This window comes from Mustela nivalis (genome assembly GCF_964662115.1).
Source record: "Mustela nivalis genome assembly, chromosome: 7".
In the NCBI taxonomy this organism is placed as follows: domain Eukaryota; kingdom Metazoa; phylum Chordata; class Mammalia; order Carnivora; family Mustelidae; genus Mustela; species Mustela nivalis.
The window spans coordinates 103967959-103983496 of record NC_139026.1 but is presented as its reverse complement, the minus strand read 5'-3'; the positions used below and the strand labels follow the sequence as shown (position 1 = coordinate 103983496).

The window sequence follows — 15538 nt, the reverse complement described above, 5'->3', positions numbered from 1 at the left end:
TCCCGAAGGCCCGTGTGAGAAACTTCCCTTTTTGGTGCTATCTCTTCTGGAGAGGATATGGCATGGTGAGGCTACCCTGGCCTCCCTCTGTCTCCAAGTTCTCCTGAAAGAATGGAGAAGGCAGGCCCGTGGTGTGAAATTTAACCTCCCCTTTCCCATTTCCTCCACGGGACCCCCAGGTGGCAACCCAGTAGGGATTTCCCTCAAGCTGGTTCAGGGCTAAGAGAGAAGCATCCTGACCCTTTGGGACCCCCTTACCTTGGCCTTGGTTCTCCTGAATTTGTTTTATTTCAATGATTGTTACTCTTCTCCGGGCTACTCACTGTGTGGAGGGACCTACAGAGGAGGGAACTCTTCCTACAGAAGAGGCAGACTTTGAGGAGAACCAGGGGAGGTCTTCTCTTCAACTTAGTTGGTGGACAAGCAGGAGTGCTGCCTTGGAGATGCTGGGTACCTCCCGGCTAAGGGAGGAGAGTCATGGCCAACTGCACCAAGGCTGAGCCATCCCACCTGGGTGAGCCACAACCTAGCTACTCCATTCTAAGGCTTTGATGGGGTGTGTTTCGGGGCTCAACACAACTGGAACCGTGAGTGAGCTGCGAGGTGCTCTGCGCAGGAACCTGGGGCCGGTGGAGGGGGAAGGGGCAGGTGTGTTGGAGCATGAGAGGGTTAGGAGTATGGAGGAAGTAGTGGAGCAGAGAGGGTGAGAGGAGTAGTTGGGAGAGGCAGCCCGGGTGAGGAGGAGACAGGAAGCCAGGGAGGATGGATGGGACAGAGCCAGGATGAGAAGGTGGGAAGCCCCAGAAAGGGGAGAGACGGTGGAAAGTACTGCAAAGAGTAGGAGTTAGGGAGCCAAATAGCTACCGTGCCTCTTCCCGGTTGTGTGACCTTCGGATTGCAGCTTCCCTAGGGTGCTTCATTTGTAAAATAGGGATAATAATTGTCCTTAACTCAGAGGCTTATGATAATCAATAACTAAATAATATATAATCAATAGTGATAAGCACCACATGGAGATCCTGGCATAGGGAGTTATTTCCAAAACTTGTTCACTCTCTTCTCCCTCCATCTAGGATGTTCTCATTTTCCTCATTTGGATTTCCCTAAACTATAAATGGGGTCTCCGCAGGACACGGGGTGAGGGCTCTGGATCACCCCCACATCTTGCATCTGTCCTACTGTGCACTCGGTGTTGGAGAATGCTATGAAAACGGCAGTGGCTGGCTCCAGATGCTCTTAAGCTTTCCTAGCCTGTGGCTTGTCAGGTTCTTCTGTTCATTTCCACTCTGCCTGCCCCATCTCCTGAATCTATTCCTGCCTCTTTGTTCTTGTGATAGAAACTCTTTGGATGCACTGATTGCGGGGAAACAGTCCACCAGAGCTTAAACCCCAGAGATTTCACACTGGAGGTGACCCATTTCCATCCACCTCCACACACCATGGTCACACCTCTCCTTGACAATTTTAACAGCAGCCTGACCAGTCTTCCTTTCCCCCTTAGACTCCTCTCCCCACTTCCCTACAGTTTACCCCACACCGTCTGTCAGAGTGAGCAAAACCTCCCTCAGGAACCTTTAGGGGCTTCCCACTGCCCACGGAATTGACTGCCAACACCTTACTCTGCATTCTTGCATCTTCTGTCTGGAATGGTAATTGTTAACTTGTTCTGTGGTCCCCCATGAGACAGTACACTACTCCACACCAAAATTCAACAGTTCATCATTCAACAAATATTTATTATGCACTTCTTTTGTGCCAGGAGCTGTTCTAGATGCTGAAGATACATCAGAGAATCAAGCAAACAAAAATCCCTGCCCCCAGGGACCTTCGGTTCTACCTGGGGCGGGGGGGAACAGACAGAAAACTATAAAAATTATAAAAATAAATAATTATGTAGTATGTGAGAAGATACTTTCTCTGTGAGTTTTGAAACTCATTCACATATCAGAATATAAAAATACTCAAGCAATTTTTTAAAAAACTGTCTTCAATTCAGTTTAGTTTGGATAGGGCAAAGTTCTGAGACTTTGGACTACCACCACATTTTATGCTCTCACGACATGGGTCTTGAACCTTAAGGACGAGGGAAGATGGAGCAGGTGCTAACCATTGGGCCTCTTCAAGAGCTACAGGAGGGCCTAGCCCAGGGCTCCATCTTCCCAAGAGATGGTGAAAGGTTCTACTTGAAAGTGATCAAGGAGGAATCTGGGTCAGTTCTCCGATTTGGCCACCAGGGGTCATTTTACCTCTGTAAATCACCATCTGGAGCAATCCCTTGAAGACACACAAAAGGCTTACTCCAAACTAAAACACGCAGAGACACACACAGGAAAACCCTGACACACACACACACACACACACACACACACGCCATTGAGAGACCTAGCGACAGAAATGCATACAGGACACACTCTTGGCTGCAACTTCCTCACTTATGCAGTCTCAACTCCACAACCCCTCCCAGCCCTACTCCAAGTAAAGAGGGAAGAAGGAAACAGTAGGTGGTCCATTCATCAGTCTTCCATTTCCTTGCCCCCAGCTTGCTAAGAACAGACACCTTATTCCTGTCCTCCGTTGCACTCTTATGTCCCTGGAAACTTCTTTCCTGGCTGTGGCAACAGTTCCCTTTTCCCTTCCCCGGGGAAAGAGAAGCCCCACCCCTCCTCCGAGTGTTTGTGTGACTAGTTCACCCCCACCTCAGAGCTGCCCCACCCGCACCAGGAAGCCAAAGTAATGTTGCACTGGGTGTGCAGCTCCAATCTACCCCTGCAAACCCTCAAGCCTTTGGGACTAGAATTAGCAATTGATTTGTGGAGCATTTCTCTGTTCCCGCAGTAATAAAAAACAATGTATACATATGCCCTGGGAAGACTTTACACATGACCTCTAATACTGATTCTTAGATGTCCACAAGGTCAAAGTTATTTTTGGAATATTACTCCCACCAATGTTGTTTGTACTTTGCAATCTCCTTGTTCACAGGAGTTTTCCAGAGGCTTCGTGAAGTGTGATGACATTATTGCTCTCAAAGCTAATGGAATGTGTGCTTGTGTGTTACATTGTTAGGACTTAACGAGTTTTAATTTCTAATACGGTTAAATATCAAAAGGTAAGGTATAAGCAAAGGCTTTTTGGAGTCCTCGATTGTTAAGAGTTGTAAAAGGGTCTGAGAGCAAAGTTGGGGAGAACTGTTAATTTCGTACAAAAAATTTTCTCCCTTATTCTAGATGAAGGGCCAGAGGCAGAGAGAGAGAATTTAGGACCTAGAATGGAGGAGGTCTGGAAAGTGGGGCAGGGTGGAAGGAGAAAGGACACCTAGAAAGGCCTACAGAGACCAGCATCTGGGGGGAAAACATCCTCTAACTCACAGTTTTGTCCTGCCCCCAACCACCCCATGCTGGGTGTCAGGTCTAAATTGTTACAAGTTACTAATCAAGAATGAAACAGATTCTGTCAGTGTCTCATGGCTTTACGCTGGGCAGGGCAAGGCCAAGTGGAAATGAGAGTGGGTAGCATCAGAGGCACTGAGACTGCTGTGGTTGGTCTAAATCCAGGACACTCATTTTCTGCTCCATCTACCAGCCTTCCATAGTGTTTCATGCCCACACACTAAGGGCATGTCATCCAGTCGTCTGCCTATGCAATGAGGGAGCTCACTGCGTCACTCCCTCCTCACTGGGCCAGGGATTCGCCCCACGCTCACCATCACCACCAAAGCAAAGAAGGCATTTCCACCAGCACTCTTCTTCCTTCCCTGTGCCCCAGGCTGGCCACAATTTGTTCTCTTGTGCATTTACGGGCAGGAGTTGCCGCCCAGAAGTCCAAGTGCCCGATCCACTTCCCTCATGTACAATACCCTGCGAGCGTGCGCGTATGAGCGGAGCGGAGGCCTGGGAGGTGGGGGTGATTGCGCAACCGTACGCAGTGCATTCACAGGATCGAGTCCTCGCGGCGCTGGGTCAAGGGCGTCCCGAAGCTGGAAGGCTGGAGCAGCTTTTGGTTGGCGGTAGCCGGACCGGTGATGAGGATGCCCTCGGTGGACCGTTCGGCGTGCCCTCCCTGAGCCCCGTTGGTGGCCAAGGTCCTGGCGCGGAGCGGAGTGCCCAGGCCGCGCAGGGTGTTGCGGAAACCCTCGGCGCTGAAGTAGTACACGAGCGGGTCCAGTACGCAGTTGGAGCCGGCCAACAGCACCATGACCATGAGCGCCTGGCGCACCCGGTCGCGCACCTCGCTGCCGGCCGCCACCACGTTGCCCCGCAGCAGCCCGTAGACCGCCAGCGTGGCGTTGTAGGGCACGAAGCACAGCAGGAAGATGACGAGGTTGGCCAGCAGGAGGCGCACGGTCTTCTGCCCCCGCCGGCTCCGCGTGCTGTCCGGCCGCGCCAGGGTCCAGAAGACCCGGCCCGACGAGTAGAGCATGGCCGCCAGGGGCAGCAGGAAGCCCAGCGCCTCGGCCAGCAGCAGGAGCCACAGTAGCCTGTTCTGCCACATGTCGCCGAAGCTCTCGAAGCACAGGTGCACCTGGCCGCCGTTGTAGCTGCAGGGCGAGGGCCGGTGCACCAGGCCGGCGGGCACGGCGAACACGGCAATGAGCGCCCACACGCCCAGGCACAGCAGCCGCGCCACGCGGGGCCGCCGCAGGTGCCGCAGCCGCAGCGGGTGCACGATGGCCACGTAGCGGTCCACGTTGATGAGAGTCAAGAAGATGCAGCTGCCGTACATGTTCGTCTGGAAGATGGCGCCCGCCGTCTGGCACAGGAGGTTAGAGAAGGGCCAGTAGTGCAGGGCGTAGTAGGAGATGCGCAGGGGCAGCGAGAGGGTGAAGAGCAGGTCGCTGGCTGCCAGGTTGCACATGTATACGCTCACCACGGAGTGCATGCGCAGCACGCGCAGGAAGACCCAGAGGGCCAGCGCGTTGAGGGGAAGCCCTGCGGCCAGCACCAGGCTGTAGACCACCATGTGCAGGTAGTGGGTGTTCCGGTAGTCAGGGCACTGGGAAGCAAGGCTGGAGTTGTTGGCGGAGTTGTGCTGCATGGTACCAGTGTGAGAGGAGCTAGGCTGGAGACATCATTGGGCACGCTAGGGTCCTGGCCTCGTGTTCGTTCCCAGAGTGGGGCCTGGAGGCTGCGCAGGGACCGTCCTGGGGCAGGCAGGACATGGGAATGTGGACTATGGCTGCGAGGCAGATGGCTGTCGGGGGGGTTGGACACTTTGGGTCACTGCTTCATCAGCAGTGGAGACCTGGAATAGGAAGGCAAGCCAAAATCAAGATTATGCAAGGACAGCGTAGGAGTCCCAAATGTCTATCTAGCTAACCTGGCTGGCCTCTTGAGTCTTTTCTCAGCCTCGGATCTTTCCCCAACTTTCTGTCAGGCCACAATAGCTTTCCACAGTAAGGCTATATAGCACAGTGTTAAAAGCCCAGGCTCTGGGGTCAGACTGCCTGGGTTTAAATCCTGGTTCGGCCAACTTGCCTATCTAGGCCCTCCGAAAATTGACTTAATCTCTCTGAGCCTCATTTTCCTTACCTGGAGAAAAAGGTGGTAGTGGTGGGCATCTCCCACTTCATGAAGTTATTAGATTAAACGAGATATGTGTTAAGTACACAGGTTCTACTAATAATCTCTCTCCCTTTCTTCTTTTCTCTTGCAGATGTTTACTGAGCTTTAGAAGATTCCAGGCATATTCACAGCCCTGAACAAAACAAAGGCCTTGACCCCAGCTCCTTTACTTCCACCGAAGGGGGACAGATAATAAAGTGCAAGTAAAGAGGTCCTATGTCAGATAGTAAGAAATATGATGGAGTACTGCCCCTGGAACTCCCCAGGTCTGCTGGCTCCCCGTTATCTAAAGAATAAAGTTCAAATTCCCCAGGACAGTACAAAATCCAGGCCTCATTCATCACATCCATGATTGCTCTTGTGTGGGCTAGATTTGTGGTCAGAACAACCTGGGTTCGACTGGATTGCTTGACTGCTCTCTCAGTTTCTTTGTCTGTAAAGTGGGGACAATAACATAATGGGCTCTTATGGGCTGATCACACACCAGCACACTCTTGGTGTGGAGTGAACTTCAGTGGGCTGAACTTTTCCAGGTGCTTCCCTGGAGGATCTGACTAGGGAGCTTCCTGGCTGGGATTCTCTGATGGAGGGAGAAGGGGTTTTTTAAGTGAGGGCTCAGAGGGGACCCTAAGTCCAGAACGTGTGGCAATGAGGCAAGGAGTTACCAAGGGCACTGCCAAGGCCACTGGAGAGAGCAGCCCACGGCAGCCACAGTGCTCAGGCAAACCCTGGCGGACAAAAGATATGGCCAGGAGGTAGATGAGCCAGAGGATAGGACACGGTCTCAGAATCCCACTTTCCTTAATGCCCTAATGCCACAGAAGCTACTCTTCCATCTTAACCCTCAAATTCCATCTTTTGTGTGTGGTGGTGGTGGGGGGGGAATGGGTAAAATATACACAACTTAAAATTTACGGTTTTAACCATCTTTAAGTATATAATTCAGTGACATTAAGTACACTCCCAATGTTGTGACCATCACTACTATTTCCAGAACTTTTTCATCATCCCAAACAACTCTATACATGCCAAACACTAACTGCCCATTCCCTCCCTGCACTCCCTCCAGCTCCTGGAAAACTCTATTCTACTTTTTGTCTCCAGGAATTTGCCTATTCTATTTGAATTAGTGTTTTTATTTTCTTTGGGTAAATACCCAGTAGTGCAATTACTGGATCATATGGTAATTTTATTTTTAATTACTTGAGGAAACTCCATACTGTTTCCCATAGTGGCAGCACCAATTTACATTCCCACCAATGGTCCACAAGGCTTCCCTTTTCTCCATGTTCTCACCAGTCTTTGTTATTTGTCTTTTCTTTTAGAGGAGGAGAGGGGCAAAGTGAGAGGGACAGAGAGAACCTTAAGCAAACTCCACACCCAGCGTGGATCCCAACACGGGGCTCCATACCACAACCCAGAGATCATGACCTGAGCCGAAATCAAGAGTCAGAGACTTGGGGCGCCTGGGTGGCTCAGTGGTTTGGGCTGCTGCCTTCGGCTCGGGTCATGATCTCAGGGTCATGGGATCAAGCCCCGCATCGGGCTCCCTGCTCCGCAGGAAGCCTGCTTCCCTCTCTCTCTCTCTCTCTCTCTCTGCCTGCCTCTCTGCCTACTTGTGATCTCTGTCTGTCAAATAAATAAATAAAATCTTAAAAAAAAAAAAAAAGTCAGAGACTCAACAGACTGAGGCACCCAGGTGCCCCTATCATCCTGGTTTTGATTTGCGTTTCCCTGATGATGAAGTGACGTTGAGCATCTTTGTCTGCTGGCTATCTGTAGGTCTTCTTTGGAGAAATGTCTATTCAGGTCCTCTGCCCATTTTTTAAATTAGATTACTTGTATTTTTTTTCTTACTTGTATTTTTTTTTTTAAGATTTTATTTGACAGAGAGAGAGAGAGATATCACAAGCAAGCAGAGAGGCAGGCAGAGAGAGAGGGGGAAGCAGGCTCCCCACCAAGTAGAGAGCCCGATGTGGGGCTCGATCCCAGGACTCTGAGATCATGACCCGAGCCGAAGGCAGGGGCTTAATCCCCTGAGCCACCCAGGCGCCCCAGATTACTTGTATTTTTTTGGTGTTGAGCTGTGCAAGTTGAATTTGCCTATCCCAGACACCTCATCTGAGTGGAACCATATAATATCTGTCCTTTTGTGTCTGGCTTCTTTCACTTAACATAAAATTGTCAAGGTCCATCCATGTTTTAGTATGTATCAGAATTGTAATCTTTTTTAATAGCTGAATTTTATACACACACACACACACACATATATTTTTTAAAATATTTTGACAGAAAGATAGACAAGAGAGAATATACAAGCAGAGGGAGTGGGAGAGGGAGAAGCAGGTGAACGGGAAGCCTGACGTGGGGCTCGATCCCAGGACCCTGGGATCATGACCTGAGCTGAAAGCAGATGCTTAACAACTGAGCCACCCAGGCGCCCCTGAATAATGTATGTATGTGTGTGTGTGTGTGTGTGTGTATATATATATATATATATATATATTTTTTTTTTTTATCCAACTGTCAATGGTTACTTGGGTTTTTCCACCTTTTGCCTATTGTGAATAATGCTATGAATGTGACGTCCAAATGCCATCTGAGGGAACAAAGTTGTTCAGAGACCCTGAGCAATTATCCCGATACTGGATTTATTCCTCTTGAAAGGAATTTTTTTTTTAAGACTTTATTTATTTATTTGACAGAGATCAAAGTAGGCAGAGAGAGAGAGAGGAGGAAGCAGGCTCCCCGCTGAGCAGAGAGCCCGATGCGGGGCTCGATCCCAGGACCCTGGAATCATGACCTGAGCCGAAGGCAGAGGCTTTAACCCACTGAGCCACCCAGGCGCCCCGAAAGGAATTTTTTAAAAAGATTGTTTTTTAAGATTGCTTTATTTACGTGAGAGAGAGAGCATGCGTGTGTGAGCATGAGTGGGGAGTGGGGCGAGGGAGAGGATCCCCAGCAGACTCCCACTGAGCACAGAGCCAGAAGTGGGGCTCATCGCAGGGCTTGATTCCAGGACCTGCAATATCATGACCTGAGCCAAAATCATGAGCCAGAACCAGATGCTTAACCAACTGAGCCAAAATCATGAGCCAGAACCAGATGCTTAACCGACTGAGCCACCCAGAGACCCCTTAAGATTTTATTTTTAAGTAGTCGCTACACTGAACGTGGAGCTTGAACTCATATAACTCCGAGATCCAGAGTTGCACGCCTCACCGACAGCCCACCAGGTGCCCAGGAACTGCTTAAAATCTTACCAAGCTGTAAACCTGATTCTAAAGTCTTCCTGTGGGTTTTTTTGTTGTTGTTCATTTGTTCTCCCTCAAACCATGACTACCAGAGTTTAAGCCTTGTAAGAGGTTTAGGAGAACAGTTAGAGGAAATAAACACTTCTTCTGCAAAATACCAATTTCACCAACAAAAATCATTTTAAATGGGGCTGAAACCCACTGAAAAGCGAATAAAACCAGACTCTTTCCCTGACACATGCCCCACCTCCCAAGCTTCTTTGCTCCAGCCACGCCACACTAAAAACAGTTTTGCACAGGTCTTAATGTTTTCAGGACTCTGCTCTTGCACGTGCAGTGCAGGCTTTTTTTTTTTTCCCTTAAGATTTTATTGATTTATTTGACAGAGATACAGAGAGCACAAGTAGGCACAGTGGCATGCAGAGGGAGAGGAGGGAACAGGCTTTCCCACTGAGCAGAGTGTCCTGTGAGGGACTCGATCCCAGGACCCTGGGATCATGACCTGAGCTGAAGGCAGCCGCTTAACTGACTGAGCCACCCAGATGCCCCAGTGTGGGCTCTTCTGCTTAGAATGCCCTGCCTCCCCCTCACCAACAGACAAAGTCAATCATTTCTTAGGACTCTGTGAAGCCTCACCTGCCTCCCTCCCTCCCTCCCGGCAAGGCAGATGTCATTCCCCTTTGTACACTGTTCACCAGGAGTGTCCCACCTGTCTTGTAATTAGCTGTGCTTAGCCTGCCCTTCCCCTTAGACTGTGAGCTCCTCGAGGGAGGGTCTGTGGACCGTGACTGAGTCATCTTGGTCTCCCCAGCCACTATGTCCATAAATGTTGAGGGAAAAATATTAGTGATGATTTACTGGCCACTCATCCCGTCCCAGGCTATTTTTACATGCGTGGTCTTTAACCTTCCAGAAGGCCTTTGAGATAGGTGTTCAGCCTCGTTTTTGCAGGAAACAGCAGCTCTAGAGTTCCATCAGCATTCACACTCAGAATTCACACCCAGCTCCCAGCTGCCCCAGGGCTGTTTGCATCAAGAGTGGATGGTGGGATATGAGGGTGCATGCGGCCCAGAGCACCTGGTCCCTTACATCTGCCTGTAAGAAATCTCAGCCCACAGATAAAATTACATCTTTATTTGCCCAGTTCAAATAGACACTTTTTTTTTTTTAAAGATTTATCCATTCATTTGACAGACAGAGATCACAAGTAGGCAGAGAGTCAGGCAGAGAGATAGAGGAGGAAGCATGCTCCCCGCTGAGCAGAGAGCCCTACACGGGGCTAGATCCCAGGACCCTGAGACCTCGACCTGAGCCGAAGGCAGAGGCCCTAACCCACCGAGCCACCCAAGCGCCCCGAAATAGACACTTTTTAACAGCCCACCATTTCTCATTGGTAACACAGACTCCTCTTGCTGTCTCACTCTCTCTCTCTCTCACACACACACACACACAGGAGTGCCCCTCCTTACCATGTCTGCTTACCTACTTAAGCACATTATTGGTTCACAGCTTTGAACTTCTCAGATTGTTTCCTGGGTGTTTATTTGCTTCCATCATCCCCCGCTAGATGGTAAGCTCATGGGTTGGGACCCCCTCATCCATGGCTTTCCTCCCAAGCTCACACTTGGGACTCACACTTCAGTCTCTGTGCTTAGCAGGCCCATGTGACATTCACTGACTACCTGGAAGGAAATCTGTCCCCTCCCTGTCATGTTCACACACCCTGTAATCTTGCTATTTAATCTCTCTTGTGTTGGTCCGCCAGCCGCTTATCTCACTCCTATATTGCCCAAGTATATAACTCATCTAGTAGAAGACTCCACCTCCTAAAAGGCCTGTTTGGAAACAGCCTGCATTATATTTTCAAAAACAATTTACACTGTCACTACAGTCACACTTGATCATTCTTAACCATTACCTGGAGAATCAATAGCTTCTTACACACACTAGACAATGAATGAGTGAATGAATAATTGTTTACCAAGAATCCCAAGTATTTCTGACAACAAAGTTACAATGTTCAAGAGACCGAAAAGTATTAGATGAGCTTCTAGTTAAAGGGAAAGGCCTTTTGTAAAGCAGATGGCAATGCTTTTGTTACTGGACTCCAAAGTGGAGAAGTCCTTTTTGTGGAAAAGTCATTGTTTTCTGATAGATACACAAGGGCCTGAACTGGGCATCGAGGACTGCCAGGGCCCTGCCCTGGTCCCCACCCCATCTGCCTGCTTCCCTGGGGCTCCTGTCAGTGGAGCTGCATGGGCACGGTGCCAGGCCAGATGGCAAAGATGGGGAAAACTGCCCAAAAGGAGGCAAACAGGAAGTGGAAGGAGGGCTCTAGCTGGGGGGGGGGGGGGGGCAGCCCTGGATCTCACCCCAATCCTGCCTTGAGAAAGAGGTCAGGTTGTAGAAGAGATGGAGGAACCAAAGAAACAGCAACTGTCCCAGAAAGGATCAAACACTGGGGCTTTGTGTCCCCAGCGAGGAGGGGGGACCTGGAGGCCCACATCATCTTAATAACCTCCAGGCGCACAGATGTGGTTACGAGCACAGCACCACATGCAGATGTGCGTGCGAAGTCACATAGACATGCACACAAGATCCCCGGTATGTGCACTCACCCGCTAACACACAAGTAGGTGCATGCACAGAGGCACGGACAACTAGGCCAGAGGAGGAAGAGTGGACACAGCCCTTGCCTTAGGGACAGTATTCTTACCCAGAGAGACAGAGCACATCAGGCAGCCTCAGGAGCCATCCCCATAACAGATCCCCGCGCCAAGACACTGAAGGGCTGAGGAAACACCCTGGGGACTGTCCAGGGCACACCACCCACCCTCCACACCACTCACACACCAGAGCCAGGACAGCCACCTTCCTCCTCCCCTGGTCTCTTTCAGGTCTCTTTCAGCTTCCTGGGTGCACATCAGAGGGCCAGGTTCCTGATGACCTCAGGCCTCTTGAACCTGTCCCACTGCCCTCTGAGCTGGGCTGGGCGCTGCTCTTTGCTGAGATAAGCCAGAGGGGCAGAGCTATTTTCTGCCAGGCAGGAAGTGAGAATTGAGTAAAAATGTGCAGGAGGCTAGGTCATGGTCATCCCTCCCTCTCCTCCACACAACCTGCCTGTGCTATCCACCCTTCTGGCGGCTGACCAGCCATGGGGCTGAAGAGAAGGGAATAGGTGATTCCGGACAACGGTGGAGGCAGGGTGGGGAAAGAAATAACTCTTCTCTGTCCAGCTCCCTCCTGTTCACCACACTCTCCATGTGCACCCGCCGCCCCACGCCTCTCCTGCACACCCGCAAAATGCCTTGCTCTGTCTCCTCTCTTTAGTCATTCATGTCCTCTAGGAGTTTGAAAAGGAACCTCAGATCTCATCCTCCTTGCCCAGGAAGATGCATTCTAGAATAGCCCCAAACCTCATTTTATTTTTTTTTTTTAGTAAAGATTTTTATTTGAGAGAGAGAGATCACAAGTAGGCAATAGGCAGACAGAGAGAGAGGAGGAAGCAGGCTCCCCACTAAGCAGAGAGCCCAATGCAGGACTGGATCCCAGGACCCTGAGATCATGACCTGAGCAGAAGGCAGAGGCTCAACCCACTAAGCCACCCAGATGCCTCCCAAACCTCATTTTAGATTCCAGAGGCCACAGCTGAGAGTCCCTGTGCGCTCTACCCACCCCTCTTTAGCTAAGCCCACTTCCACAGCTGTGAGCTGGCAATACTGGCAGGATGTCCCCTTTACCCACAGACAGGCTTAATTCTAAATTATACTTTTTAAAAAAAGATTTATTTGTGAGAGCAAGAGCGTGAGCGCACATGCATGAGCAGGCGGAGGGGCTGAAGGAGAGGGAGAAGCAGGCTCCCCGCTGAGCAGGGAGCCCCATGTGGGGCTTGGTTCCAGGACCCTGAGATCATGACTTGAGCCAAAGGCAGACACTTGACTGAGTCACCCAGGCGCCCCTAATTTATACGTCTGCTATATGTGTATGTTCAGACTCCCCAAACAGATCCCAGCCAGGCTGAAGCCTCCAGCAGAAGCTTACCAAAGTTTGAAGGCTTTGTGAACAGCTCTGTCCTAGAGCTGTTCTGAGGACACAGATGAACCCCGCTCGTTTGAGGGGCCTGTGGCGTGGAGATAGTACAATGACACCAAGGTGAGTGGATGGCCTCTTCCTTCCCCCGGGGATGGGGAGGTGGCCACAATCTTCCCAAGGAGAGAAGCCTCTGGCACAGGCTCCCCAGGGCTGTTGTGTTCTCTCTCCATGGCCCCTCTTCCTGTTCCAGGCCTGCTCTGCTGTCTCCAGCCAAAATTCCTGCTCTGGCCTTTCCCCACCTGGCCCCACCTCAGCCTGTCACTTCCTGCACCATCAGTATCTTCCTCAGCCACGTCTTCTCCCTCTGGATATTCTGACCTCACCTCTCTCATTTTTTCTGGGCCAAAGCAGAAAGCAAAGGTGGCCTACAGCTCAGGAGCTGGTATCCCATGTCTGTGGATGTCACCGCACCACCCGCACATCTCCCTCCACCCTGCTTTCAAGACCTGGAAAAACTTATCTAGAGAAGTCGCTGGGACCAGATCAGCCCGCTGCCACAGCCCTGTGCCCTGAGTTGTCCCTGCGCATCTTACCCTTGGCTCTGGGGCCTGGTTGGGTCCTGGCCCCCCCAAAAGAAAGCCTGAGCCTTTTGACCTCTTTGACCTTGTCCTGAACTTGGGCGGCACTTTTCTGGAGCTTCTGGCTTTGCCCTCCACTTTTCCGCTGCCTCCTTCCCATGGCACACCCCACCCCCGCCCCGCCCCCGGCCACAAACACACACACAAGGTGTCTATTTTGCTGGGGTGTACTCTGCAGGGAGCAAGCTGGGGAGGGCCAACATCATCAGGCAGAGACATGAGGAGCTGGGCTCTAGAGTCTCTGAGTGGCCAGGAGGGAAGTCTCACAAGTGCAGGCAAGTTCCTATTTTTCCCTCAATCCTTGCCTCCATCTCCCCCTGGGGCTACAACTTTCTCACCCTAAAAGGAGTGGGAGTAACAGGTAACAGGTAAGCAGCTGCCCTCAGTAGTGGGATCCAGTTATTATAAGGCCTTGTTGACCCTCACCTGTGCCATCCATCCCCTTCGTGCCACTCATGAGCCATATTCTATCAGAGTCATAGGGACATTAGAGAGCATCTTGTCTAATCTCGTACAGAAGATGGACGCACTGGGTTGAAGTGGTGTTTCTCAAAAATCCCATTAAGATACACCTTGGTTGGGGCGCCTGGGTGGCTCAGTGACCTCTGCCTTCAGCTCAGGTCATGATCCTGGGGTCCTGGGATCAAGCCCTGCATTGGGCTCTCTGCTCAGCAGGGAACCTGCTTCCCTTCCTCTCTCTCTGCCTGCCTCTCTACTTGTGATCTCTGTTTGTCAAATAATATTTTTTAAAAAAGAGTTTAAGATAAACCTTGGTTAGCTGGGAAGGATAGCTACAAGAACACATCTGTGCCAGTAATACCATTAGTGGAGTTTAATCAGATGAGTTCATTGTCATCTAGCAGAGGGTTTGGCCTGGGGGGAGGGGGAAAGGGTCTGGGAGAGTGGGACAGGGCTAGACACCACCCCCAGAGAGCCCTCCTCAGTGGGCTGTGGGAAGCCCAGGGTTCAGCAGAACAGTGGGGGCCTTGGGGGGGGAGGGGAAGACATATCTGCCCAAGATTCTCCAGTGTGGGGGCCTCGGGCTTCAGAGGGGCATTCCTCGATGTGCCTAGTGTGGTGACCGACTCCCCGGGCTCGCTCTGGAAAAGACTGCAGGAGGCAGCCACATTTACCTTTTCACTCTATTCAGAAAAATTTTCCAGGTCCCATGGTCCTCCTCATCTCTAGCCCCATGCATGAACCCCACTCGAAAGGAGGGACTTGTGCCCCCTGCAAAGTTCAGCCCCACCGGTGACACCCCCATACCTGTGTTCCCTGTGGCTTCCGCTGCCTGCTCTGGGCTGGGCTGGCAGGACCTGCTCCTGAGATGGGTGGGGACACATTCTCCCGGCAGATCTCCAGGTTTCCCAGCTCCCTGCACTCAGTCAACCCCACACAGGCAGGGAGAGAGAGAGGAAGCAGTGCCCTCCGTGGCCTTTGCAGCCCGTCAGCGAAGAAACCCCGGCAGAGAGTGGCACTTAGTCCAGCCCCAACTCTTGCCTACTAATGGCTCCCCCCACCCATTGCTCACACACTCCCTAGCTTCCGGGAAGCCCAACTGGCACACCCACCCACGGGGATGGATGACTAACCACCCACTCTGAGCTGTACTTACACCAGTTCCCCCTGGTGCCTCTTTCTTTTTTGGGTTCCAGCAGGTGGTTTCGCTCTTGCCATTCATGGTCACCCAGGGCCATTCCTCCCTGCTTCTGTCCGGCTCCCCTAAGGAGTTCCTTCTTCTGGGGAATGGGAGACTCGGATGGCAGCGACTTTTTCTGCGCCCTCTGGCTGAGCCCCTGACCTCCTGTATCAACAAGGCTAGGCATGTTGGCCATGCCCAGTACACAAAAACAACTTAAAAGGCTTTGACTGTATGTGAAAAAGGATATTGTGGTCGAGTCAGTCTGAGAAACTCTAAGCTGAACAGGTTTCTCTATGACAGGGCTTCTCATGGTCTTTACCATGCCATGAGAAGACTGATCAGGTGTTCATAACTGAAGCTGGGTGAAGGGTTCATGGGGTATGTTATTCTATTTTTGTGCATATTTGAACT

At 51.1% G+C, this 15538-nt stretch overlaps 1 protein-coding gene and 1 long non-coding RNA gene across 3 annotated transcripts; one reads left to right on the top strand and one right to left on the bottom strand.

Moving 5' to 3' along the window:
* The first annotated feature begins 266 nt into the window (after window positions 1-266).
* Window positions 267-5870, top strand: LOC309870457. Its single transcript, XR_014314598.1, has 2 exons — window positions 267-514; window positions 5653-5870. It is a non-coding gene; the product is annotated as an uncharacterized lncRNA (long non-coding RNA).
* Window positions 1708-15342, bottom strand: LPAR5 (lysophosphatidic acid receptor 5). Of its 2 annotated transcripts, none has more exons than XM_082742704.1 (2): window positions 15101-15342; window positions 1708-5241 (listed from the first exon to the last, which is right to left on the bottom strand). In XM_082742704.1, exon 2 carries the CDS (start codon window positions 5032-5034, stop codon window positions 3931-3933), a length of 1104 nt encoding a protein of 367 aa, XP_082598830.1. In that variant the 5' UTR covers window positions 5035-5241; window positions 15101-15342; the 3' UTR covers window positions 1708-3930. The 2 variants fall into 2 exon arrangements, with proteins under 2 accessions (XP_082598830.1, XP_082598829.1); XM_082742703.1 differs by lacking the exon at window positions 15101-15342 and adding an exon at window positions 14752-15034.
* Between the last annotated feature and the right edge of the window lie 196 nt (window positions 15343-15538).